The sequence below is a fragment of the Chamaea fasciata genome, unplaced genomic scaffold (genome assembly GCF_029207755.1).
Source record: "Chamaea fasciata isolate MVZ Bird 193981 ecotype frontalis unplaced genomic scaffold, bChaFas1.0.hap1 SCAF_1, whole genome shotgun sequence".
Lineage (NCBI taxonomy): Eukaryota > Metazoa > Chordata > Aves > Passeriformes > Sylviidae > Chamaea > Chamaea fasciata.
The window spans coordinates 82,528,331-82,555,315 of NW_027094086.1; the positions used below are offsets into that span (position 1 = coordinate 82,528,331).

The following is a 26,985-nucleotide window of genomic DNA, read 5'->3' on the forward strand; positions in this document are numbered from 1 at the left end:
GGTCAACAGAGAGAGAGAGACAAAGGGACAGATCCATTTCCTTTTCTAGTTTGTCTGGTGCACATCTCTTATGTAAAATAGGTTTTTCACACCATTCACATTGCATTATCTGTGCATACACAGAAGGCCCTTTAAAGCCCTCCAGGAAGTCAGTCGGTATGAGGGGGAGTCGGTGCAGGCACGATGAGCACAAGCCTCAAGGCGGAAAAGGAAGCTGGCTGATAACTGCTGCCCCATCTCCACAGGACCCTCTGTTCCATTAACAACTTTCCTCTCACAACAGTCGGAATGCTTGAGAATAAAACATGTTATCTGCTTATGCCTGGTCCTCCACAGAAGATTACCCTGGAAATGATGTATTTTCTTCTTGCATGAGGTGGCAACCATAAGCATAGAAAAATGGACTGTCACACTGCAGGTGAAGAGAAAAAATTGAAGACCCACAGAAAGGATTGAGAAAGATATGATACACAACTTGCTATAGTGTAAGAAATCCCAGCAATTCAGTTTAGGTTACAAGCACATGTAACCCTTTGCGTGCATAATGCATTTACTGCAGTGCCTTTTTCCCAGCAACCTCCCTGTCTCTAAATTCTACAGCCTAATTCCTTTTACCTGTTAAGACCCCAGTATAAAGTCCCCCACAGAACATTTTGCATCTTTTCAGGTCCCAGCTACAAGTAATGCAGCTTACCTGGGCATACCAATTACTCCTCTGCAGTGTTTCCAGTGCCCTTGAGGGGTTATGGGCTATAAGTGTGAAAAGCTCTAGTAGCACCTGTACTTTGGAGAAGCATGAGCAAAAAAAATCCAAGCATTGTAGCTAAAGAGGAAGGTTCCACTAACCAACAGAACAACAGAAACGAGCAAGAGCCTCACTTGCATCCAGCTGGCAGTGGAAATCACCCTGGTTGCTCTGTGTCATGGTTTAGAAATGGTACTCCCCAGCTGAGTGTTCCCACTGAGACTCTCCAAACTACACGGCCTTCACACACTCACTCACTCCTCCCCCCTCTTCCCCTTCCCCTGCAGCAGGATGGAGAATTAGAGCCACAAAAGATAAAGATCATGGGTTGAGAAAATAACAATTTACTGGAAACAGCAATGAAATATGAAAACTAACAATAACAGCAATAATATTAATAACAAAGGTGTGAAGAAACAAAAAATTTGCACATGAGTTCTCTGACAATACCCAGCTTCTCCCTCCACCATGCTACACCAACCCAGAAGAGACCCCTTCCCCATCCCTGGAAAATGACCTGAAGTGGTACAAAACTACCTCCAGGTCCCAGCCATAGCCCCTCCTAGCCACTGCAAAAATTAATCCTGTCCTCCCAAACCAGGACACTCTGTTAAATGCATAATGAGATCAGAAGTATCTTCTTGTGCTTGCTTCCCTCAAATATTTAGTCAAAGGAATAGAAGTAAAAGCAATCATCTTAAGAGTGCAGTACCAACAAATGCATTTTTCTATTAAAAAAAATATTGGGAAAAGAAAGCATAGCCATACGATCTCTCAATAGAGGTTCATATGATCCATATGAATCTCTGCTGATCCACAGTTCACCACACTTTTGTCTTTGAGATACCTCTGAATAATTTCCTGCTGAACAAAAAAAGGATGATTGAAAATACAGTGGAGTACTCACAGACAATATCTGGTCTACAGTAATGTTCATCCAGCTTTGTTATGAAGCATTCCTCCAGATTCTCACAAGCATATATTACATCAGTGTATTATATAGATCAGTTTAGACAGGCCATTCACATGAAATAATTGCCAAGATGAAAGGGACCAGGGGATGCTTTTTAAACGTTGGAGTACAGCTATCTAGTTATTTGGAGTCACCTCCTATGAGAAGGTATATCCATCCATATGTGTGCATGCATGAAAGGGTAAAAGAACACAAAGAGAACACTCCTTGCAAAACTGAAGAGCTCCATGTTAAGGTGAGATACACCGAAGAGTAAAATCTCCAACTTTATATGGGCTCTGAGCAACCAGGTCTAGTGGGAGGTGTCCCTGCCCGTAGCAGGTGGTTGGAATGAGATGAACTTTAAGGTCCCTCCCAACCCAAAATATTTTGTGAATCTATGATGGTTCTGTCATTATTTTAGATGAAAGGATTTTGAAAGCTTTTCCCTATGAGTTTTTATAACCTTACAAAAGCTATTCTGTGCTGCTGAGGCTTCTCAAGCAGTCATGTGAAATTTTTCAATATATGTATCATTAAAGATAAACACACACCTATATATGCACATGCACATATATAAATGTCTATTTATACACATGGACACTTATAAAATATGCTTCAGCTTGCACTATTTCTGAATTTACACCCAGATTTTGGATAAATATGAAAGAACATCTACCTGTGGCAGCATTATTATTATTATTACTATTATTATGTCACAAATTTTCAAGGAATACATGTTATTAGCAAATTTACCCAAATCTGACATGATACCTCCATCATACTTCCTGTTTGACTAAGACAATAAAGGCATACAAGAGGAACAGTTTACTAACACTTATAACTACATTCCCAAAGTAAAGGACAAAACCATGTTTGTCTAAAATTTTTACTTTCTTTTGCCTTTGAACTTGTCAACTTGTTAAATAATTTCCAAAGCAATGAAAGGGTGGTTTCAATTACATTAATATACAGGCTTGATGTTGATATATTAATATACAATTCAATTTTGAATACATATGCAATTTTCATATAAGCCATATTCTGAAACGCAGGGTAATATTTTAAACAAGTTTTACACAGTTCATTTTTAATTTAGCCATGTACTTTCATGTACCAAGTGATCAAGGTCAGAGATTTCATTTAAAAACAACACCTGAACATATTTTTTAGAAGGTATTTTAAGATAGTTGCTGCACAAGGTTTTCAGGAGGTGCAATATGGAAGGTTGGTAGTGCTGGGTTTTCTTTCAGGTTTGCACAAGTAGACTATGCTGTCTCAAAAATGCAGCCTTATAGAACCTTATAGAAGGTGGGATGGATCATTAGACCGTCTGTCCTGATGCTCAGTTTCACCCAAATATCCTGATACTACAGCTTTGCCTTACTCCTGCAAAAAAGTATGGGGCACTCATGGAAAAGAAGATGGAGGTATGTATCATCCTCAGCTGGCAGCTCTCCAGTGTCTGACCCTGTGTGGCAGACATGTGCAGGTGTCCCCAGCAGCTGAACCTCTCTGCCTCTAAAGAGACAGAACACCAACACCCATCTAACCTTAGAGGGAAATGTTTTTTCTGCCCTTCGCATCATTGATTACCATTGCCAGAAGCATGTGAGCAAGGCACAGTCATCAGGCCTCTCAGAGAATGCTCAGTGTCAGCAGCGAGCTGCTCCATTCAATTTTATGCCTACAAAAAATTCCACATGCTTATCAGCAAGGTCAGGAAGCAGCGCTACTCTTAGCTCCCTTGCAGTGTTCAGGTGCCTACATACACTAACAAAGCATGTATCCATCCATATGTGTGCATGCATGAAAGGGTAAAAGAGCAGAGAGAGAACGCTCTTTGCACAACTGAGAAGCTCCACGTTGAGGTGAGATGCATTGAAGAGTAAAATCTCCAACCTTATATGACCTCCCCACCTCCAAACAGGCTAGCAGAGGAAGCTGAAATCTTAACACACCCCTCAAAACTGGCTTTTAACATAGGCAAAAAAAAAAAAAAAACCAAAAAAAAAAAAAAACCACCAGATTGTCAACCACAGGAAAACAACTATTGCCTGATTTCCTACTTTGCTTCTACTGAACTCCTGGCAAACCAATCCAGCTGCTGTGGAGCAAGAGGAGGAGACCCTGACATAAAGCGATACTGCACCAGCAGTTGTCTGCACCCTCCCCTTGCTTCAGCTGTAGCAACCCAATACCCCAGCCCAGCTCCTTTTTTTCCAGGCACACTGCCAGCGGACACAGGATTTCCCAGTTCTGGGAAGAAAGATAAACAAGAGCCCTCCTTGGATGGTGTGGCATGAGACTAACATAGAGGTGCCATGTGAGCAGCTGCTGCCTCCATAAAACCAGTGATCACACAAATTAATTTGGACCTGCTGGTATGCCAGCACTCCACTGTGCACCTCTGCAATGCAGCTTTGGGACTGGGTGTCTGCCTGTGGCCAAACAGGATCTGCATTTCTTTAAAAGAACACAACTGTTTTGATTTCAAGAAGATCCCTTTCAGTAAGTTCCAAGGGAATCTGGCCTTGTTTCAGGTTATGTCTTGCTTATTCTACCTCTTCCTGGAGAAGGAACTTCTAACTAAGCCTTTGTAAATTTGTTTTCTTGCCTAGGTACTTTTGTATCTCAAATCCAGCTGAAGACAATAATAGTGAACGTTTATAGATTTAACAGCTGAACTCCACCCAAGCTCTTATTTCAGTGTGCTACTCAGACCTTACTCATTCCTTGGTCTCTGTGTGGACTCCGCTCATCAGCATTTGAATACACACAGAGAAAAAAGGAAAAGCAAACAAAATAAACACAATTGGAGACAAGAATGTCAGGGTGTAAGTAGAGGAAACGACTTAATTTTAGATAAGCATTTGGCTCAGTCTGTTAATCTGCTGTTCAGGAACACCCACTCATGCTAGGAGTATTTCACTCACTGTTAGCCCCAGCACTTGTATCCCCTCTCCTGACACAGCATCTCTCTGTGAGGAGTGGAAGAATGAGGCCTCCATGATTTCTCCACCTTCCTTGTAGGGCCACCACAAAAATCTGCACAAGTTGCATTGTTCTCCTTGTGTAGGCATGACTAGGATTGGTCAAAAGTAATGATACATTGGTGCAATTAAAGTGTTCATCTGCACCTCTGACCAACTAATTAGGCTGAAGACACATTAATTAGGCTGTAGAGCTGAACAGCATCTTGGGAGCTGCTTGCCTGGCACAGACAATTGTCCTGGCTTTCTAGCCAGGGCAGAAGTGGATGAAATTTGTGTGTTTTGATTCCCCTGAACATGTCCTAAATTACAGCTTCCACATTTTTGGTTGGGTTGTTTGGGTTGGTTTTGTTCTGTAGTTCTTCTCAAATACAGGTAGGATGGAGAGCTGGGGGTCACTGAGTGAAAGAGACACATCATTTGTTGAAGTCTAAGGATTCTGGTTTTCCTGGACACAGAAGACTTGGAGACAAGACCATGTATCCAGATGCCTCAGCAGCAAAAGCTGTATATAAAGCTGATGACAGACTCTAATTAATTTGTATGAGTTAGGAGGCTTGATATTTGGGTAAAAGATAGTGTCAGAGTGAAAACCACTGAATATACTTTGTCAGCCATGCCACTGTATTTATTCTACTAATATATTTTTCAGTCATGCCAGGGAACACAACCAATACCCTTTTTCTCAGTAAGGTTTCCTGAAGGATTAATTTGACCCACTGCATTTTGCAGGCAGCCCTGTCCTGGCAGCCTTCCGACTGTGGCTCCACAGCTCTCAGCTTGTGGCAGGTGATGGAAGCACAGAGAGAAAAAAAAATAAAAAAAATGCAAGTGAGAGCCCCAGGCCAGGATAGTGCTGGCAATAATTTAATCCCAGCTCAAAGCGTATGCAAATCAGCCAGTCAGTGCTATGCCTTCCAGTCAGGGCTTCATTATCTCATTTGCATCCTCCAACTTGTTTGCTTCATCCCCCTTCGCTAGTGCCACCGAGAGCCCTGTGCTACATCTTCAAACACAGACAGCACCTACAATACCAGTGAAACACTACAGCCTTACTGCTCCTACCCCAAGGTCAACTTGCAAGCATACCCATTTGAACGGGCAGAGGCAATCACTCTAATGTAGCCACAAGGGGAAATGAGGGACTGGCCCTTAGCTGGATAAATTGTTGTGATATCATCATCAAGCGCAGAGAAGGAAGAAAGCAAAGCAATGGACATCATCAAGGTTAGGGAGGCTGTATTCAGGCATTAAACACACAAAGCAATATACTCACCTCAGTGAAACTTAAAACTGCCACAGATAACAAACAGCAGACAGCAAATCAGTCCTTCAGATACCAGGAGAAACTTCTGAAAAGCAGTCATTAATTTGGCTACTGTGATGAATTCCTCCATGGTGAAAGCAACAACCCACTTCACTTCTTCACTGATTCATTGCCCGGGAGGCCATGAAGAACACTGTGATAATTTAACCTGTCTTCCTGCATAAGACTTCAGCTACCAGCAATCTTTTATAATGCCTTCAGCTGGTAGGAAAGGGGTGGCTTTCATGAAACAACATTTTTCATACTTTAGTGTGCAGCTGTTGCCTCACTCCATTTCTTGTAGGGAGCCTCCTCCCACCCTACTGCACTGGCAGTGGAGAGGAAGCCCAGTGGCAGAATCACTACAACTGACCCCATTTTGCTTTCCTTTTGTACTCAGAGAAGCAGAGAAACATCCCACCAAAAGACAAGCTCAGCAGAGCAAACCTGCCTGTTACACCAACAGGGAACAGTTCACAGCTGCTAGATGCTCCCACACTTTGCATGGTGATATATATAATTCTCACACCTCACATCTTGATTTCAGCATTGCAGTCTGGGACAGACAAAAGTACAGGGTTCAGGGGAAGTCTGCATCTAATGGTTATTCAACCCCTTGTTAAGCCTAATTCAGTCTCTCTCTTTCTCCCTTTCTTCCTTTTTCTTTCTTTCTCTTTCTTTCTCTTCCTTCCTATTCTCCATCTGTCTGAAGCAGCAACTGCTGACACACAATTTCTGCTCCCCAGATGTGTTTTCACTGCTTAGTGCTCCTTCAGCTACTCTAAATCGCTCAAAGACACACGAAAGGCTTTTACTCACTGAAGCAATGTATCAAGTCTTTGGACAAATCTGCCTTATATGAGACCTAGAAGAACTGAAAATACCAAATGCCCTTATATCAAGCTTTACTCAGAAGCCCTATTTGGTATTACTTGGTTTAAAGACACTGGAAACGTCCACTATGCCTGCCTGTTGATAGCACAGGGGGAAAAAATACATTGCTATTTGAGAATATTTTCATCTGGCTTTGGAATTAACAGCTGTACTGGATCCTGAAATTTCTTCATCTGTTAGACTGCAATCTACTGAATATCCATATTTCATGCCAAATTATAGGTCTCCCTCGGGCCTTTTCTCCCTTAACCACTTGAATTTTTCACTAGTGAAATTGCCTCTTGCACACTCTACCTGTACTCTTTGGCTAAAAGCTCTCCTGGCCTTCAACAAAATTTCTTCTCCTCCATAGATTGTATCTCTTTTACTCTCTCAGTATTCCAAGTGAGTGACATAACTAAGTCACCTATACCTAGTTTTGAAGTTGGCTACTCTTATGACAGCCTTGAAGAAGGGGAGTTTGTGGGTACAATAATTCATTAATTTCCTATTTATTGCTTCAAGTAATAGAACATGTTACGTCTCCTAACCTAATTTACCCTCCTAGTCCACCCCGGCTAAACCAACCGTAATCTACTATGCTATCATACATGAAGAGCACTGTATGGTTTTGCCTTGCTTTTGATACTAAAACCCAGTCAGGCACATCATCATCAGGCATTTCCTTGGATGGTGCACCTCTGCAGTTCTGCCAGTTGGTATCTGTCCCCATCTCAGTGAAATTTCTTACTTGTTTAAATTGATGTCATGAAAGCTGTGTTATGACTCTACTAATGAAGAGATTCAGCTTCTGGTGACTGCAAAACATGCTAGAAGAGGCTGCATTTAAAAAGAAAATAATTTGCATTAAAAGAGGCAAATATAAAATCTAATTTCCTGTGCTGTCTCACTGTTCACTGCAAGTTTTGAGTTTTTCTTCTGCTTGAGTCTTTTATTGGGAGTCATCCCCCACATGGTCTTTATAATAAGATTCAAGTACACACTGCAACTTTTTCAAATATTTGCGACTAACAGGATCTGTCTCTCTCTTCCCTCTACTCTTCTACTTACACATCATCAAAACACAAATTTAATTCTCTTTTGGATAGCTATCACTGCATTAAATTTGGGTTGAATGGTCAGGGGAAAGGGACACACACATGCAGAGTACATGGGGGCATGTCTCATTTCCATAGAAAATAGGGCTTTATAAAATTGAAGATTTACAAGGAAAATAAGCCACACTTCTGTTCACTGACTTGAAACTTCAGAGATTGGTGAACATAAAAAGTTATCTATTTCTATTGGTCTTCACTCTGGGTGTTGCAATTCCTCAGAGGTCCTCTGAAGTCACTGGAATTACATTCATTAACACCAGTAGCACATTAATTCCATATTTGTAAGGATGTATGTAAGTTAAGGAGGTAAGAGAGTATCTCTAGATCTACACACATGAGCATAGACATGGGTGTGCATGAGCACATGTGCACTCACACATCACACGGTATTCATAGGGAAATATCACAACAGCTCCTGTCCCAAAGGACAGAAATGTGCACCTAAGCCAAGTCCAAAGTTGTACCAAACTGGAAGAGATAGAGCTGACCAGGGAAAGATGGGGAGTGCAAACCATTTTTCTCCCTCTCACTCACAAGCTTTCAATAATGGCTTTCTGATGGGCCACTTGAATGACACCTCCACCCATCTGAAACTTGGCTGAGGATCTCAGTCTTTCTTAATTACTGCACAACCCTATAAAAGCTCTCAATGGAGCCGATGAGTGAATGTCCCAGCCAATTTTACTTCTTGTATTAAAAAAAAAGCACACACTAGTCTATTGAAAATAATTTTTAAGAATTTTAACCAGAGCAAATGTGTCTGAACTGTTCTCATTAAAGTGGCATTTCCACCTATACAAAAGACAAGACTACAGAGGTTGACCTACAAATGAACCATGTATTAGAACAGGGGCAGGGAGAAGGGGGTGGTTAGAAACTGAGCAGCATTTGAAACACTTTCTAGGGCAGACACAGCAAGCAAAGAATGCTTCCCAGACATTCTGATTTATCCAGCACTTTGATTTCACACTTATAAAGTAAAAATTTGGCAAGGTTTTGACATGGTGGCCCAGCAGGTCCTGTATCTACAGAGGCTGGTTGGCTTCACAAGAAAAAAAAGGGGGAAGTTATGGAAAACCAAGTGATACATGTTCTTGCCTCTGAAACACAAGGACTTTAGTTCACAGACACTGAACGCTGCCAGTCTGCTTATTTAGCTAGAATATAGTTAATGAGGACTGAGGAGGGAGCCTAGGGAAGGGAAGGCACCATGTAAAACAGAGTGTAAAACAAGGAGCAGAGACAGTGGTAGAGCTCTAGGAGAGCCATGTAACACCTGAGTGCCTGAGGCTAGACTCAACCTTCCAGTTTCTGGTGCAACTATTCTTAAAATAAGATACAAGCCTTCATTCAGCTCTTGTTTTAATTAACACACTAAGTAGGTGAAAAAAGACACATCTTCAAAGTCGGCATTGAGACAGAGAACTAGCTCTCACTTCAAAGCTGTGCTGAGGACACTTCAGCTGACATAAAGACTGTTCAGTATTTTTCCTTTGCCTTTTTGTTTTAACACCTGTCAAAGTTTATTTGCCTTCAAAAAAAGAAAACAAACCCCAATCATCCAACCATCCTCACTCCTCCCTATCTCCCCTAGTAATACAGAAACCTTTGCTAATGGGGATAGTGCAAAGACAGTTCCTGTGGGATGGGCTTTTCATGTCTCCTTTAGGTTACAGCTCACTTGCAATGTCTTTGGAGCAATCAGGGATACAGTAGCTGAAGTAATTTAAACAGATATCAACTGCAAGCAGCGCAAAATACACATTGGGAAGCTGACAAGCAGCACCTCAAGAGAATCTCTGTGTGTGTGCAGCCAATCCTGCCCTCCTGCTGCCGCCCTTTCTCGAGCACAGGGAAAATGCCTCACTGCAAGGACTGCCACTGCTCCTTCCAGAAACCACCGACCACATCTGCTCACTCCTGGGACTTCAAAAAATTTTTTCTTACCAGAGGTCCTCTGCTTAGCAAGGTTTAGTCTCCAAAACAGGGAGCCCAGTGGGATTCATTTGAAGCACAGCTAAAATTCAGGGGCACCTCTGCTTTCTCCCAACAGAGTTTAAATAGATACAGAACAGATGGTATAAACGTGGCCTGCATGAAGAACAGCTCTACTCTTCTTTTTGTTTTTCTTAGTGACTGTTTTTGTTTTTTCCAAAACAATTATAAGCAAAAAAAAAAAAAAAAAAAAAAAAAAAAAAAAAAAAAAAAGGCTGAGGGAGGAGGGGAAGGATGAAAAATACTTTTTAGAGGCTACACAAAAGAGCATCTGAGTAGCACATTAACCCTCAGTGCAGCATCAGATACAGTGCCCTGCCACAAGGCAGGTTACTTTGGGACTTTCCTCAGCTGAAGCTGACAAGAGCAGCTCCTCTAGTTTGCAGAGCACCTGATGGCCAGAAGAGCTTTATATTTCTGTCAGAAAGCTGAAGGAATCTTGCAAAATTTTACAGTTTCTTGTAAAGCTTCGAAGTCCTATCTACAAGAGATTTGTGGTGGGTCACACTGCATCACCTGGTTCAACACCCATCCCAAGACACCTCCTTTCTCTGGGCCACTAAGCAAGAGCAGCAGGGTAGGACAGAGTCTGGGCGATTTAACCAAATTTCCATTTCCTTTAGCAAAAGCTGAGTCATTGACCAAATCAGGCATTCGAGAATCTCTCAAGGAAGTGGATAATTTGCCCTCAAAATCTGTAAATGTCTCCCTATCAAAGGCTGGTTGCTTTCAATCTATAAAGTTAGGGCTGCCACTGCATCTAGGACATATGACAGATCTCAGAGCCCAAGTCTGCTAACAGCTCTAAATGAGGCATAAGACTCAAGTTTGGTCTCAGAGAACTGACAGTCACCACTAATTCCACATGCTGTGCTCTATGTGCTCGACAGGCAGAAAGTCCAGGCTCTGCACATTTCAGCAGGCATTTTAAACTTAATAGGCAGCACGTGACATTTCATTAAGATTTCGGTGCTACTGCAGTTTTCAGCTGTTAGGAGGTTTGTGAGGTTTTACAAAACAGAAGCACATACACACATTCTGAAACTCAGCAGATCTAATCCGAGTTGTGAATATGGATTTTCTTCTTCCTTATCTCCCTCCCCCACCAAAGGAAGTGGAATTGCAAAATTAATGTCCCTGATACACTGAACCAAAAAAAAAAAAAAAAAAACACCAAAAAAAACCCCTAAAAAAACCCCTAAAACCCAACAACCAACCAACCAAACAAACAAAAAAAGAATGATCCATTCATGTTAATAAATGATCCTATCTTAAAAATCAGATTGTGCAAATAATCTCTAGTTTCCAAGTAGCTTTATCTTGTTCTGCTGTTGCTTTTTTCAAAAACATTTGGGTTATGTTAAAGAAACAATAATCCAAAATACTGATTTAGAAAGAACCTATGATAATAACAGCAGATAATGGGGTATTACAAATAGAACTTGGGAGCCCTGGAGATGATTCCTGTTTCTGTGAAGACTTTGTTACCAGTTTCATCGCTGAAAATGCAGTAGAAATTTGCAGTCACTCATTCACACAAAGGTAACTTTGTCCTTGCAAATCTGTAGGGAAACAGGATGGCCCCAAACAAAGGGCTGAAGAAGAAGAAAAAGGAGACAGCACGCTTCTAAGGAAGCAGCACAAAGTGATTTTTAGGCTGCTTGTTACAACGCACAAAAGAAAGAACCCCAACCCAAAGATGTCAAGCATCAGTAATAACAGACAGTATCTATGGTACTAAAAAATACCCTCATTTATGCACTACTCCTGACATTTCTCTCAGTCCCAGGGGTTTGCTGGAGTTGCTGCATGCTTGTTCTGCCTGGATGGCTGCCGAAAGACATTCAGTGTTGCAATCCTTTGTTTATCACAAAACCACACTCCTTGCTGGTAACATTTTACAACTCTTATCACGCTGTTCAATCCAGCTACAACTGTCCAAATCTTGTCTTCTCTAAACCAGGGGAGGTCAAAAACAAAGAACACACTATATATCCACTGCAGTTAGCTGGTTTAGCAAATACAACCATTAAGCAGGGATTCAGTTTTATCAACCGGTAGGTTTAGCAAATCCCTCAGCATTTCAGCATGGCAGAAAAAAAGGGATTAGAATTCAGTTTATTTCTCCCCTTTTTAAAGCATCATTGTTCTGGATTCCTAAGGTGGGTTTTGGTGTGGGTTTGAACTGCAAGATTGTGGGGTTTTCCACCATACATTAAGAATGGTCAGCTATGTTGCAATAAGCAATTAAAAACAGGAGCTACAGAAACCAACGTTTTTAGACTCAAATGCTTGAAAACAGTTGCTTAAAGAGCCTCTCCTAATCAATATTCCTTCAAATTTCCAAATAAAGCCTTCCCCAAAGCAAAGCTTTCTACTTCAAATGTTCCTTAAGAATTCTGCAGGCTAGACAAGCATCAAGAAACAAATACGTGAATGTAAAGTCCACCTCTGTTCAAGACAGTATTTAATCATCTGTGACTGAATCCCTTTGGCTTCCTCAGATTTACTACTTTAGTGCTTTCTCAGCATATTTTCCGAATTGTGTCCCCGGTATTAAAATACATTCCGAAAGCAAATCTTCAAGAAACAGCTGCAACCATTATTCAAAAAAATTTAGGGGAGAAGTTATTAATTTGCAATTCAATCAGAAAATTGGCCATACTTAGGAACTGATCTGCCTGTTATGCTCATGCCCAGCCCCATGTGTCTACCACATGACAGACTGCTTTGACAGTGTTGTAAGATTCACCACCGTTTCTAAATTCTTCAGTGATATCACACACTTTATAATGACACCTGAATTCAAACCATCTTGCAGAAGATGATTCCTCCCCCCACCCCCCCCCCCCCCCCCATCTTGAGGCACATCCAGACTTCCCTCAAGCAGATGCAAATCCCAGTGGTTCAGATCAAGTAAGTACGTGCAGGCACCTATGGGCAATGCTTCCCAAACTGATGAATGCAGTGACAGCACACACTCATCTTTTCATAACTCTCAAGATAGTCATGTAAATAACCTTCAGCCTGAAACTGCTCAGGCTTCTCAGTTCAGGGTTGGGGTTTTTTTGTTTGTTTGCTTGCTTTTTTGGTTTTTTATTTAATCTTGAAAACCAAGCCAGAAAGCTACAGACCCCTAACCTAATCCTACTGTTTCTTTTGAGTGCAATAACAGTACCAAATAGCCATTGCTTTTGTTTTCAGCTTCTCAGATCTAATAGGTTCATTAAGCCCTGTCTTCAGCTGTTTGGCATTACCAACTTTGTCAGCTTCATTATTTGTCCTGGGGACACACATGCAAAGTTTTTATTCCAAACAATGTGACTCAATCACACACACTGAGAACTAAAGATTCGGCTTTTTTATCCCAGTTTCTCCCCACTGAATTCCTGTTCAGATTTAGTCCAGGTCCTGAGCTTCAGTGATGATTCAGTGCCCTAAAAAATCTTCCATACATCCATCAAGTCTTTCAGTGAGGTAGAAAACTACACTTTTGAAATAGGCTGCTTCCCAGCTCAAAGGTGTTGAAGCAAAAGCAAGATCTGGAGTTTCAGTAATATCCCTGAGACACAATTTGATGGATAGGACATAAGCAGGCCACTGCAGAACATGCCCAGTAGATGTTTTTGCACATACAGATCTGAATTTCCAGACTAGTGTCTATTCTTGCACTCATTTTCAGGTGTCCTTTCTTTCTCCACCCACTCATCACTCCTTCAAACCAGTAAGGCCAAGTCTGTGTTGCCTTCCAGCTTGCAAGAGTGCTCCATGCAGTTCTGTTTCAAAAGAACTCCAGTTGATCTTACAAATTCTGTATAAACTAAAAGCCCAGGCATATGGTGGTTCCCTTTTGGGTGGTTATTCCAGCCTGGAGGAACAGAGGAATGTACAGTTCCTCACCTGAACTCTGGAAGAGGCATCACTGTGGAGCAGAGAGTTCCATCCAACAGCAGAAGGAGTTGGTTGGCAGGGCGCAGCCCAGAGGAAGTAGCAACTCATCCCCACAGGAAATCCAGGTAGCCGTAACAAAGCTTCACGTTGCCAAGCTATCCAGCACCATAAAAGTACATGACCTTCCTAAGACAGAAGAGTCTGCGGCTCTTTTACCAGCCCTCTTGGCTATACACAAGCATGTGCTGTGTGCATGCCCCCCCAGCACAGAAATGCATCCCTGTGCTCGTATGCCTACGTGCTGTGCTCCATACATGCCCATGAATTCCCATTTCATCCCCATGATTATGTGCTCCAGTGTGAAATGGGTAAGGAGAGTGAAAACAGACTCATGCAGATCTGAAGGGGGATTGTGGGCTGGATAGGAAATGTTTTCTTCTGCCAATCGATCTTAACTAATCCCTTGAATTGACTCTGATATTCAGGAACATGATTAGCACAAAAAATTACAGGATTTAGAACTACAATAAAAATATATTGAGGCACAAGACGATGCTTTAAAAAATGCATTTTCTGAACATTCATTAAGCATTAAATTTCACTGATCTTGGAAGGTTCATTTTTTCATTAGAGATGCTCAGGGCAACTTAAGAAATGTCTTGAAAATTGTTCAACTTGAGGCTGAAGCAAGAAGCTTTGCTTGCTGACACGAGCATGCAAGAGGTAAAGTGACAAAGAGAGAGAACACAACAAGCCCAGCTGTCAGGCCTATGAACACTGTACAGCACCAGAAAGGTCACTAACATGTTCTAAATCCACTACATTTACAGACAATCTTGTCCTACTGAAGCTCTTGCACAAAAGCTTTGCCTTCAGGGCCAGCAGATCCTTCAGCAGCCTCCCAGATGTTGCTGGGATTCATTTGCTGCCATGTACCTTCTTCCCTCCCTTCCCCCTCCATCCACCCACAGAAATTGCCTGGGAAAAACAAACCTCAAGCCACACTTTCCGTGCAATTGGGATTGGCATTTCAACCCTAACACTTACTAGAGAGGTGTTCACTCGACATGTGAACATCTCCTGCAGTACTCATGCATGTATCTCATTCCAGTAGGCCCCATTCCCTGGGGCTAGTTTGGCTGTGGATGGTGGGTACAGATCCATTCTCATGAGTGTGAGGAAACAACACCCTCTGCTCCCTGGCACTGTTGTGAAAAGATCCAGACAGCACAAGCTCAGCACAATGTACGTGATAGACTAGTGCCTGGAGCTTTTGATTCTGGGACATCCATGCAAGAGTTCAGACCATGTATTGTTTGGTTTTGGTTCAGCCCTGCTGTGAATGTAACAAAACCAGTGTGTAATAATGACCACCTCTAATCCAGAAAAGCATTTGCACTATCAAAAAAAGCTGGCTGCCCATGGCTCCAGCAACCATGCGACTGGGAGGGGGGGGCTCAAGGCAAGAGCGAACCACTGCGCCAGTGTGCACAATGCAAGCTTAAGTGAAGGCCAGCAATCCCTCATTCCTGTAAGCAAAACGTTCACTTAAAATTTTTTAATTTTGTTAAAACAGGAAAAAAAATTTGTGGATCAGTAGTCATCAGCTATAATTCGGTGTTCCATAGTAATTAAACCGGAATGCCCTTTCACTATTTACCACAACCCACACTTTACACATTGCTTTTAAACGCTGAGTGATGAATTTCAGCCACCCTCTCATCAAATATGGAGCAATTCTGCCAAATTCCCTTCCACGCTCTTCAGTTGATGGCAAAATAACAGAGGAACCGTAATTCACTTGCTATCATTCTTTTCCTGCTAACATTTTATTCAGAATGAGCTTCATTAGTAAAGATGAAACCTTGGACTCATGACTGCTCCATGTTTACAAAACATACAGGCTCCTTTACATCGTGGTTAAGCATGAACAATCACTGAACATACAATTTCCTAAAAAAATCCTGCATACCAAAATTGCATATTTTGAATTTTTAAAATTCACTAAACAAAATTTCACAGAGTGAACCCTAAAGTCTGTTTGCCAGCAAAGCACAAGCCAACAATGGAAGTTGGGACCATCTGAGAAAAAAAAACTGAAGCTGGACCCCAGTGCACACATCCTTCCTATTAAACAAGCAAATAAATACACACTCATACAGAGTAATGTGCTCTAAAAATGCAGGTGCTTGAATAATTACCCACACATTTTAGCGTAAGTTTTGGTTTCTTAAACAGGACTGGGTCACAGTAAGCTTCTGTCTTTCTTTTTGGTGGAACTGGGCAGTGACTTCTTACTGGACACCAGAGAACAAAAGCTAACCTGGAACCTGATGATTTTGGCACAAGTCCAAATGTGTTCCTCCACAAAGGAAAAATTACAAAGACAAGGCTGTTTTTTTAAAATAATAATAATAAAAAAAAATTAGCAGTATCACTTTTTAATGCCAGGTACTGAACCAAGGAATGGGACAGACTGCACTGCATTTTTAAAGTAGTATGACTATTGACATACTTGAGAAACATTTTAACACTGTACATTACAACAAACTATTTAGTTCATTTCTACACAAGTCAGCAAAAAAGCTAGGTGATCTAACATATTTGAGAGCTGCAAATTTAAAATTCTAGTCACAGTCCAAAGCCAGAACAAAAACTTTTCCAGAACTCTTATTTATAAAAAAGAATGAACATAGACACCATGCGCGTACACGCAGGCAAAAATCTTGAGGTTTTACTTATTGCTCTTACACAAGGCTGTGAGCAGGCAAATGTCTGGATCAGAAATTAGGTCAAACATGCATTTCAGCAGGCACAAAAGTACAGGAAATTCATATTAACAAAACAACGTACTGTGTTACGTAGTACAGGATGGTATTCTGCTAATATAACACTTACATCATTAATTCCGGATAAACTCCAGGTCTGCCTGTTGTATAATGTGTTATGCAGTGTGGTATTTTAACCTAATTTCTGAATCCTCTTTCATTCTGCACTCTCCATATGGAGATGAAGAGGGCCTTTCTTTGCAATGCCAGAGAATCCTTGGCCTCAAGAGCTTCAGTCGGGCAGGTATGGCTGGAAGGAGGTAACAATACCACCACTGTGTCGCCAGGACCTGCTCCTTGACTGCCTCGTGGTTTTGTGCATTCACAGGTAACTCAGATAAACAAATGCAGAAGCTGGTGCAAAATGCACCAGCACTGTTCCTATGCCACAAGCTGCTGGTACACCCAGCAATTGCTACAGGATAAGGCAGTAGAGGGTCAAGTCCTGTGTCTGGTCAGTTCCTCAAAAGTCTTATAAAAGGCAGGATTTTTTGTGAACTGGCTTTCCTTTACACAATAAGCAGCGTAGCATGGATGTCAGTAGAAATCTGGCTAGCTACTGGCAACAAGAGACAAGCACGTTCACAAGACACATTTGGGAATACCTGGTGTTTCCTACTGCAACCAAATGAAACATGCTGCAGAGAGGTCTCCATGTAATTACAATATTTGCAAGCCAGGTTCAAGGCATACTGCACATGGGCCTTGCACAAAAAAGGCATTGTGTTGTCTGCAGACTTTTTTTTTTTCTCCTGTGCTATGCATATATATGACAGTAGATAAAAATCAGCACAATGGTTCCTCTTCACATGTGACCACACACACATCATCACAGTTAAGGACTCTATATTCTACTCTTCTGTTAATGGGAATCAAGGAAGAAAATGGTGGTTTAGAAACACGGAAAGAAAGAAATCCAGCATGAAGTCAGAGGCATGTTCCTGACAGAAGCGTGAGCTGAGAATGTTTATCATGAACCAGCAACTGGATTTTGTGACAAAACCAGAAAACCAAGGATGACTACGAAGTCAACTTGGGCACTGCATAGTCAAAACCATGTTATAATATGGCATTCAGCAATCTCCAAGAATTAGAAAGAGCAGTAGGTAGACAACAAGAGGACACATTTCAGGGATGTTATGCCTTGTACACACAAAAAGAAGCAGTGCAAATCAACAGGTTTTTCTGTCTTATTAAAGGTCTGCCATGTGCCCCTTGATCCAAACCCTAAATCTCACCTAAGTTTTAGCAATCAGACTAGCCAAATACCTAAATTCACACTAGGCTCTATTTTACTTATGAGCAGTACTACCAAAGCTAGTGGGACTGCTTAGAGCAAGGTGCTACCGCAGTGAACATTCAGGAATTTGGCTCTTCCCAAGAAGTGAACTGCAAATGACTGGGGTTTCATGACAGTCACAGGTCAAGGGAGACACTTCCTGTGTTTGTTTTTCAAATCTGTCCTTATAAAATCATCTACATTAGTAAGACTGAAACATGGGAAGAGGGTCTGTTACGCTCACCCAGACATTCTAACACCAGGACAGCCACAGCAGTTTAGGAGGGGTGGCCCACCCATTAAGACATTAGGCTGGCCTGGATTCTTCTCCAAGATATGTCACTGCCTCTTACTAGATGACTGCATACAAGAGTCCTTGGTCTCAGTTTCAATGGTGAAGCTTTCTTAGAGCAACACCTCTGTCACACCACCCATTAGTGCACAGTTGCAACTCCTAGGAAAGAGGGAGGCAAAATAGGTCTAAATTCTTCAAAACCAATTAAGTAAACCTAACCTGCAGAAAAAGAAAATTAAGAGCAATATGTTATCATATCCTTGCAGGAGTACTAGGACTTTTCATGACCCGTTTCTTCACTAACAGCTACGAAGGCCAGGTCATCAGGAAGTCTGCAGCCAGACTCGAGGTAAAACACCATGTCCAATGTTTACCATGCAAAGCCATCCTTCCCAAAAAGCTGATTAGGCAGAACTGTTTTGACTGCACTTTCAGGTATTCTTTTTAGCCCACTCTGAGTCCCTTCTTCAAAGCTCCTTCAAATAGAAGATGCTGGAAGTACCACTTCCCTGTAGTTGAAAGAAAAGGGGAAAAACAAAGGCAAAAACCAGATACCAAGGAAGGAAATGATTGCTTGTAAAATATTTCCTTTAAAAAACTATCATACAACTCCCTAACTTGGTTTAATTAATGCTTCATTTAAAACATAAAATGCCTTACCAGCTAAATGATTTCTCCATTTTACAAGTCTCCCTCCCCCCCATTAAAAAATAACGCATGTGTGGACTGGTATTGAACACCTCGTACAGTTGTGCACCAGTTCTCGTTGAATTCTACGTGGAGCAGTTTTGATTTTAATACACTGTGTTTAAAGAAGAGCCCATACTGTATACTTCACAGTATAACCAGCTACGTGGAGGTCTTTAATCTCGTAACACAATAAAAAAAGATCACCGTGAAGTTGCAGTCCCTTTGATAAATGGTTGCGGTGACACATGCAGTCCTCCTCAGTGCCACTGCCGCCAGACGTGGGATGTGATTTTCTCTGCAGGCTGCCGAGAGGCCTGAGGCCACCCCTCTGGAGACCACTGCCCCGGTGCACAGCGTCCTGCAGTCACTGGGGAAAGCTGCACGGAATTGTCTCACTCAATACCACCACCACCGACCCAACCCGACCCCCGGGGGAGCACAGCCCCTGCCACCTCAGCCGCAGGAGATCACCGTGAAGCGCTTGGAAATGCACGACATGTTGTGGAGGACGATGCCCAGGAGGAAGACCAGGACGCAGGCCACCAGGATCACAGTGCACACCCCGGACCACGTGGAGCTTTTCACAGCACCTCTCCGGTCCGGCTCCTCCGCTCCTGCCTCGGCGGGAAGGCCGCCCTGCAGCGGCTGCTGCTCTGCGGGGATCGTCACCACCGTCAGGGACTTCTGCTGGCTGCCGGGCAGGAGACGGCAGCCAATGTCTCCCGGCAGCAGCGCCCGCTCCTTGGAGAGAGGCAAGGGCAGCATGTAGCACCCATTGCTGGGGAGTTTGATGAAGACGGGGGTGTGCTCTGAGGTGTGGGGGATCGCGATGACGGCGATCACCTCGGGGTCATCGGGCAGCTGTGACACAGAATACCCCGGAGGCAGCTTGGTGATCCCACGGCACCAGGGGCAGCGCAGGTCCTTCTGGCTGGTCCTCATCTGCTGCAGGCACACGGAGCAGCAGGTGTGCTTGCAGTCCAGCAGCTTGGGCCGCCGGCGGGGGCTGTAGTAGTTGAAGCAAATCTGGCACTCCAGCAGAGAGTCCTGGGATAAGGTCTCCATGGCGGCCGGCACAGGGAAGCACAGCAGGCCTTGTGATGAGCCCTCCCTGACACCCTGTAGGCAAGGGGTAGCAGCCTTCCCACCACTTCTCCTCAGGGCAGCACCCGCCCTCCCAACACTGCTTTTCTTCAGGGCAGCACTGGGCAGCAGCTACGGGGAGCACAGGAAAACCTCCAGCCTGAAACTTTCAGTACCTGAGACAAACAAAAAAACATGAAAGAACAGGTTACTCACAGGAGCCAGTGGGAACAGAAGAGTCCAGCCAAGGGAGAATGAAAACTAGCACAGACTTTGTTATCTGGTGGGAGAAACAAATTTGTTACCCTTCGCTAGAAAGCACCTTCCCACTATCTTCACCAAACAGCCCAGTGGCAAACCTTCAGGTCAGTCATCAGCGCTATCACTAGGTTTCCTTTCTTCCCACCCCCACCCCCCCCAATTTTCCCAGGAATCAAACTCCCATATCAGTCCACCACTCACAGTTTTATTTCTGCCCATAACAGAGGTGGCTGTATAGTTCACTAGCCAGGTCCCACAGCAACAATATCCTGTCATATTTTCAGGACTTTTCAGCCCTTCCTACACCAAAACAATTGTTCTCATTTAATCCTTTAAATCCCTGAGGATTTTTAGCTATTTGGACCAACAGCTAAGTCTGCATAAAATGTCGGGGAAAGAAAAAGTATGTTTAAATGGAAGCATTTCCACAGGCTCCTGAACTTGTGCCTGTGCACAAATGAGCAACCAAGAGACTATACTGCAACACCTACATTTGCACATAATGAAAAGGAATGGCATCATTTTCAGTCAAATGAACTGTTTGCCCAGTTACAGAGGCAGCTTGTTGAACACGACCCTCTGAAACATAAACCTTCTCACTAATGAAAACCTCACCCAAGACAAAAGGCTCAGTTTAGACCCAGGACCACCGAACACCACAAAGAACAAAATAAAACAGAAAAAAAAAACAGAAAGAAAGATAATACATCAAATTAAAAGCAAATTGTTACTAATCTTGTTCTAAACCCTTACAAAGGGATTTCCTTTATAATTCCCGTTTTCCCATTTATTACTTACATCTTTGCAAAAAAAAAAAAAGGCATCTGTGTTTACCTGCACAGTGCATAGTTTATCTTTGATTTTGGTCACTCCAACCCAATAAATATGAAGGGGTGACAGTTTTATAACATTTTACACTTACTTTCTTTCTGTGTTTGAAGAAGTATCAGCCTGAATTTGGTTCCAGAGAATAAAAAAAACCCAAAATATTTGCAGGGTGACCTTTGATCTTCTCTTATTGCAATGTTATTGCCAAACAAGAGTTAACACCCAAGGATCACAGCTTTCAGAAGACTTCTTTCTTTCTATACAATGATTTCTTGCTCTACTCTCTAGATTAGAGCAACTAGGTTGCAACATACAAATCAATGGGTGATTTCAGTAAAACAAATACTGTAGTTTAAGAAGAGAAGGCAGGCATAGGCATGGGGTTAGCAAGCCAGAACAGCGCCCTGGACCTCACAGTCCTGTACCCTGCTTCTGGCAGCTACCAGTATTTGAATAGGGAAAACAAAATTCACGTCATCTCTTCAGTTGCTGATGCCTGGTATCACTGACATTGGCAGAACTGGCCCTGCTTGCTGATTTTGTAACAGCAGTGGATTTTGGCTCACAAGATGCTTCAACAAACACACAGTGATAATCCTGACTCGGGAGGGAGCGGGGGTTGCAGTTAAGAAGGCAGGAGCTCCTGAAACACACAGTGGCTGCAGGGGGAATTGGCACACACTGTCCACTAGCACTTTTGGGATGCTTTATCTTAATGTGGCACAGAGGCCACTTCCGAGAGAGACCCCCAACATCATGAAGCCCATGGGACACCTGCTCCACACCAGTACCATGCCACACAAAGGCATCAACAGATACTCCGTGAGCTGCTGCAGAAGGGGCTACACATCTGCTGCCTGTGTGCAGGCCACACCGAGGAAAGTGGAAGAAAATGAGGAGAGGTTTTATCTTCCTTATCCGTTACTATCTCCATATCCCTATGGTACAGGCACACACAAAGGAAGACTATCAAGAAAGGAGCTGACGTGATAATAGACTAGCATGCAGCTGAGAGAGAAAAATCAAAGAGATATCCATGATGCTGGGCAATTTCTGGCTGGAAAAAAAATATTAAGAGGCAATGACTAGAATAGAAATTAGTTACAGAAGCTCAGAAAAGAATCACTGAAGCCACCAGATCCAGTTATCAGTCACAAGCAACCTAGCAGATTTGCATTTTGCATGGAAGTATCCCCACAAAATCTGCAGTTACAGATCATCCAAGTCAAAGTTGAGTTCAGACATTACAAGACACAACTCTTATCTGCTTTATCTGCCAATCTATCAAAAAAACCTCAGTACAACAATACTGCAATATTATTACACGAAATTTCCCAATGTCTAAAATTCAGAAATTAAGGGTGATCACAAAATCATAGAAGAGCCTCAAAGATCATCTGGTTTCAACACCCCTGCTGTGGGCAAGGACACCTTCTGTTAGACCAGGTTGTCAGAGCTCCATTCAGCCTGGTCTTGAACACTTCCACAGATGGGGCATCTGCAACTACTCTGAGCAACCTGTTCAGTGCCTCACCACCTCCATAGTAAAGATTTTTTTTCCTAATATCTAACCTAAACCTATTCTCACTTTAAAACCATTTCCCCTTGTCCTGTGACTACTCTAGCCATGGACAGAGTGGAGGTACTCCTTCTGCAGATGTAAATCAATACCTCTGCAAGGTCAAGATTGGGCTTACCACCTACATGACATAAACTGCTCATACTTTCCCAAAACGTCTCAAATAATTACCAGAGGTGTGGATCAGCAGTAATGATGAGTAAGCAGAGAGGTTAGTATGATTCCTTCAGAACAAAACCAAAGACAAGTTAAAGAGTAGCCACAGCCCTCTAACCCCTTGGCCTTTGCTGACATTGCCTTGTTCAAAGGTTGGACGTGCAGCTTCACAGGTGCAACTTTATTTCCAACCATACAACCCTCTTGCACTCTTGACACAGGTCAGTTTCAGGATAAAAGAAAGTCAAGCCATCACCTAGAAGAACTAAGAATCTATTTGAAAAAAATTTGCACTATGTAGCTAAGAAGGAAAAATCCATGGGTGCTCTCAGTACTCTTCCACCTCTTCACTTTAATAACTATGCCAAGAGAAGCAGGTTTCCTCTTGGACAGGAGGCCAAGCTCTTTAGTTTGTGCTCAATGCACCCTCACACCACCTGAAGGTGAACAGCTCATTCAAAGCATACTTAGACTGGACTCTTCTCTGTGCTTCAGGCACAAAGATGGAGAGGCAGCCAGGACTGCACATGAGGGCATGGCTGACGTCAAGTATCAGCCAAAAACCATTGTTGTGCCACTTGCTCTCATCACACAGTGAAACCCAAGGTGGGCGAGGGGACTGTTGACAGAAGAAAACAGAGGGGAGAAAAAGCAGAAAACACTGTCAGGGATACCCACAGGTCTGCAAAAGCAATAGCACATGTGTATGTATGAATAGGAGCACACATGTGGAACAGGGACTATGACAGAGAAACCACACACACAGAAGCAACTGCAGCTACTAGTGACTGCCTGCCACAAATCTGACAGCAACTGGAAGTTCTTCAGGGCTGAAACCTAACTTGTAACACAAATAATAACTAACTGGAAATAAAAATCCACAAGCTCAAAAACTCATGTGTCAGAAAGGTGCAGCAGGAGCAAAGGAAGCAAGAAGAGACAGGCCATGAAAAGAAGCCTCTCTGCCTGTCCTGCACTCTTTCCCTTTCTGTACATCTGCCCAATATCCACAAGGTTGCTGCTGGCTGGCAAGGAGAGGAATTCACAAGCAGTTACAGAGACCCAGGGAGAAACCCGCAAAGCTGATGACTCCTGCAGCAGCCAGGTGGCTGAGAACATGGCACAAAGGTGCACCTTACAGATTTGGGCTGCCCTCACCTCTGCACAAGCTGTGAGCTTCTCAAATTATATGACTCAAGAGCAGTAAGGCTCTAAAGAATAAAGCAAGTATTTCAGCTGTTTGTCAGTCATGCTATCTGATCTGCCAGTACACCAGAGACCACAGCAATGACCCAAGTTCTCTTTGTTTGGGTGAGCAGGAGGCCAGGAATGCCAAGGTATCACCTTCCTACTCCCGAAGAAGCAGAAGGGGCATTTGTTGCTCTTTCGATTGACACCTTCCCAACACAATGTGGGGAGGTGAGCAGGAGGTGAACAGATGAAGGCTGCTGTAGCTGTGACAGTGGGAAGAAAGCACAAGTTAGCTCTGCACAAATGCTAACTACAAACTGGTCCTCAACTGGCCAGGTCAGAAAAGAGAGCTATTTTGGGAATCAAGTGCAAAGGAAGACACTAAACATCCAAGCCCAGAGCTGTACGTGAAGTCAGAGAACACAGTAATTAATAGCAAATCCTTGCCCAGCAACACGATATTTTTCCTATGTAAGGATACAGCCCCTGATATAAAGCAATGGAAACCACAGCCTTGAAGGGGTGACACATTCACTGAAGGACTCAGAACTACCTTAAGACATACTTCCTAACTTCCTAGGGGCCAAAATTATATTAACTTGAAAACCCCAAAAATATACCTCAGTGATGCCTGTGGAATCCAATACAATTCACAGATGATTAAACATCATATAACATTTTAAAAGGCTGGCTCTGAGGCATGCTGATGTAGTTAACTGATCACTGAGAGAAAGCCTTTAAAAACTTTGCACAGACTTATACATGGATTTAGGCGGTGTACTTGCCATACACCAAGGTTATAACAGAATTTCAGCAAGGCAGTGCATCGACAATACTTCACCTTTACCGAGGAAGGTTCATTATGTAAACTCCCCAAACACATTAACAATTCTTTGGCAGCATTACTGACTATGTATGATTTATGAAGAAGAAAGAATTGTTTCAGGTGCCCTTAGGCTGTAAAGGAGATGGGGTGAGGAGGGAGTGCTGTTCTCAACAGGAGAACTAATTCCAAGAATCATGTGCCCATGGATATGGAAGGAAATGTGCGCTAGCATCACTTCCAAAAAGATAATTGGAAGCATTTCTGCTACAAAAATTCAGCATCGGTGAACATTTTTTACAAATTCACATTTGGACAAAACACATGGGTTACTGCAAATTCCCAGGATGTACTACCTGATTTCCCCTGAATATCCTTCACTAAATGATCTTATTTATTTTTAGGCTGTTCTGTAGCACTAATTACCATAGTAACTGAGAACAGCACAACGAACAATTAATTTATTCATCAGAACACCCTTGTTAAGAGACAAGTATTATCATCATTATATTCTTTCATCATCTAAGAAGAGAAGCGCTGAGAGACAAAGCAGTTGGCCCAAGGTCATGCAAGCACCACCCAGATTGCCTCAAAGTTTCAGCACAATTTCATCACAACTCTACTTTTCACTTCACGAGCCACAGGGCAGAGGTGACAGATTCTTTTCTGAAACAAAGCTCAGAAACCTACACATTTTTCTCCACCTCTTTCAGCTGACAGCATCCCCACGGGATGCCTGGGATTTGGGGAGCTTTCATTAAACGTATCAGCTTTTTCACAGATTATGAAAAACACAAGAGCCCGTGCCCCAGAAGCTAGGTATTTCCACAGGCACAGTTCATCCACCATACAGACTGCAACTGAGAGACTATATGCATTTTGAGGGACATAAAGCTAACAATAAAACAACAAAGTAACTCCATTCTTCTCTCCAGAATTACCTGTTTTCCAGGAGCCTTCCTGTAAGCTAGGCAGCCTACACCCATCATCCTTTCCATTTCATTATTCACAATTGCACAAAAATATTGCAGAAGGAAAGTATTTTAATTTACCCAAAGCCTTAGCCAGTGCAAGCTGTCACTGCTCCTTAAGCTTTAGTCCAGCCCTTGCCAAGATGAGCATCTTGGTATGTACAGTCCTGGGTGCATAAAGCCACAAAAAAAAAAAAGCTGAATGAAACTGTGATATATGAGTCTGTAATCCTATGAACCACCACCAGGGGATCCATGCTGATGGCAACAGAACCTGCGGTGGATGATCCCGACGGTACACATCACACAGAACACCAGTTTGTCCTGCCTCTCAGGCAGCTGAGAAATCAGTGGAGGACCACAAAAAAGAAGCCTAGTTGCAAGGTATCATTCCACAGCATTTACCTAAGAAATTGTCACCAGCCAGCCCTAGGAAGAGGAGACAGAGGAAGAAAGGTCACCTACAAGAATGTAATGAGACGCAGACATTTACGGGCTTGGAGCAAAAACAGATGAGGTGAAAACACTAGCCCGTGGTGTTTAGAGAAAACAGAGAGAGACTCACATGCTGCTCCGTGTTCCATCTCACATCACCAGCTGCGCTGCTCCCTCTTTTTATCTGCAAACTTTGACACATCCACATTCCCTGCCTCCAAAGACCTTATTTTGGTCAAATATGACCAGGAAAAGCTGCACTTTGTTCCAACAGCAAACACTAGTAATCACCTGCAACGTGCCAGGTCAGCAAACATTTCATGGTGCTGAGGCAGAACAGTACAGCCGTTCTGTATGATATGCTCATCAGACAGTTTCACATGAGGCACTTTACAAGTGAAAAACGTTATCTGAAATTAAAATATGCCACAGAAATATGCCCATTTCAGACAGGCAGATACAGAGAGTGGACAGCTTTCTTACCCCTCAGCAGCGTCCCAGCAGCACTCTGTGCAGGTGATCCGAGAGGCCAGGCTGCTCCTCACCAGCCCAACTCTGGTGTGTCTGCAGGTTTTTGTCAAGGTCAATTATCAAGCTGTCCCAGAGCTATGGTTCTCTAAGTCTCACAGTCCCTCTCCATCCTGGCAGAGCAGCCCCAGGTGCAGCTCTGCCCTGCTAAAAGGAGTGTGATGG

General features: G+C 42.9%; 1 protein-coding gene across 2 annotated transcripts in view; it reads right to left on the reverse strand.

The window, feature by feature from the left end:
• Positions 1-16,298: 16,298 nt before the first annotated feature.
• Positions 16,299-26,985, reverse strand: part of RNF152 (ring finger protein 152) — a 43,014-nt gene continuing 32,327 nt past the window's right edge. For both annotated transcript variants that reach the window (XM_066186639.1, XM_066186645.1), the window contains exon 2: positions 16,299-20,224. In XM_066186639.1, the coding sequence (XP_066042736.1) occupies positions 19,419-20,030 (612 nt within the window). In that variant the 5' untranslated portion in view covers positions 20,031-20,224 and the 3' untranslated portion in view covers positions 16,299-19,418. The remainder of the gene's footprint in view (positions 20,225-26,985) is intronic.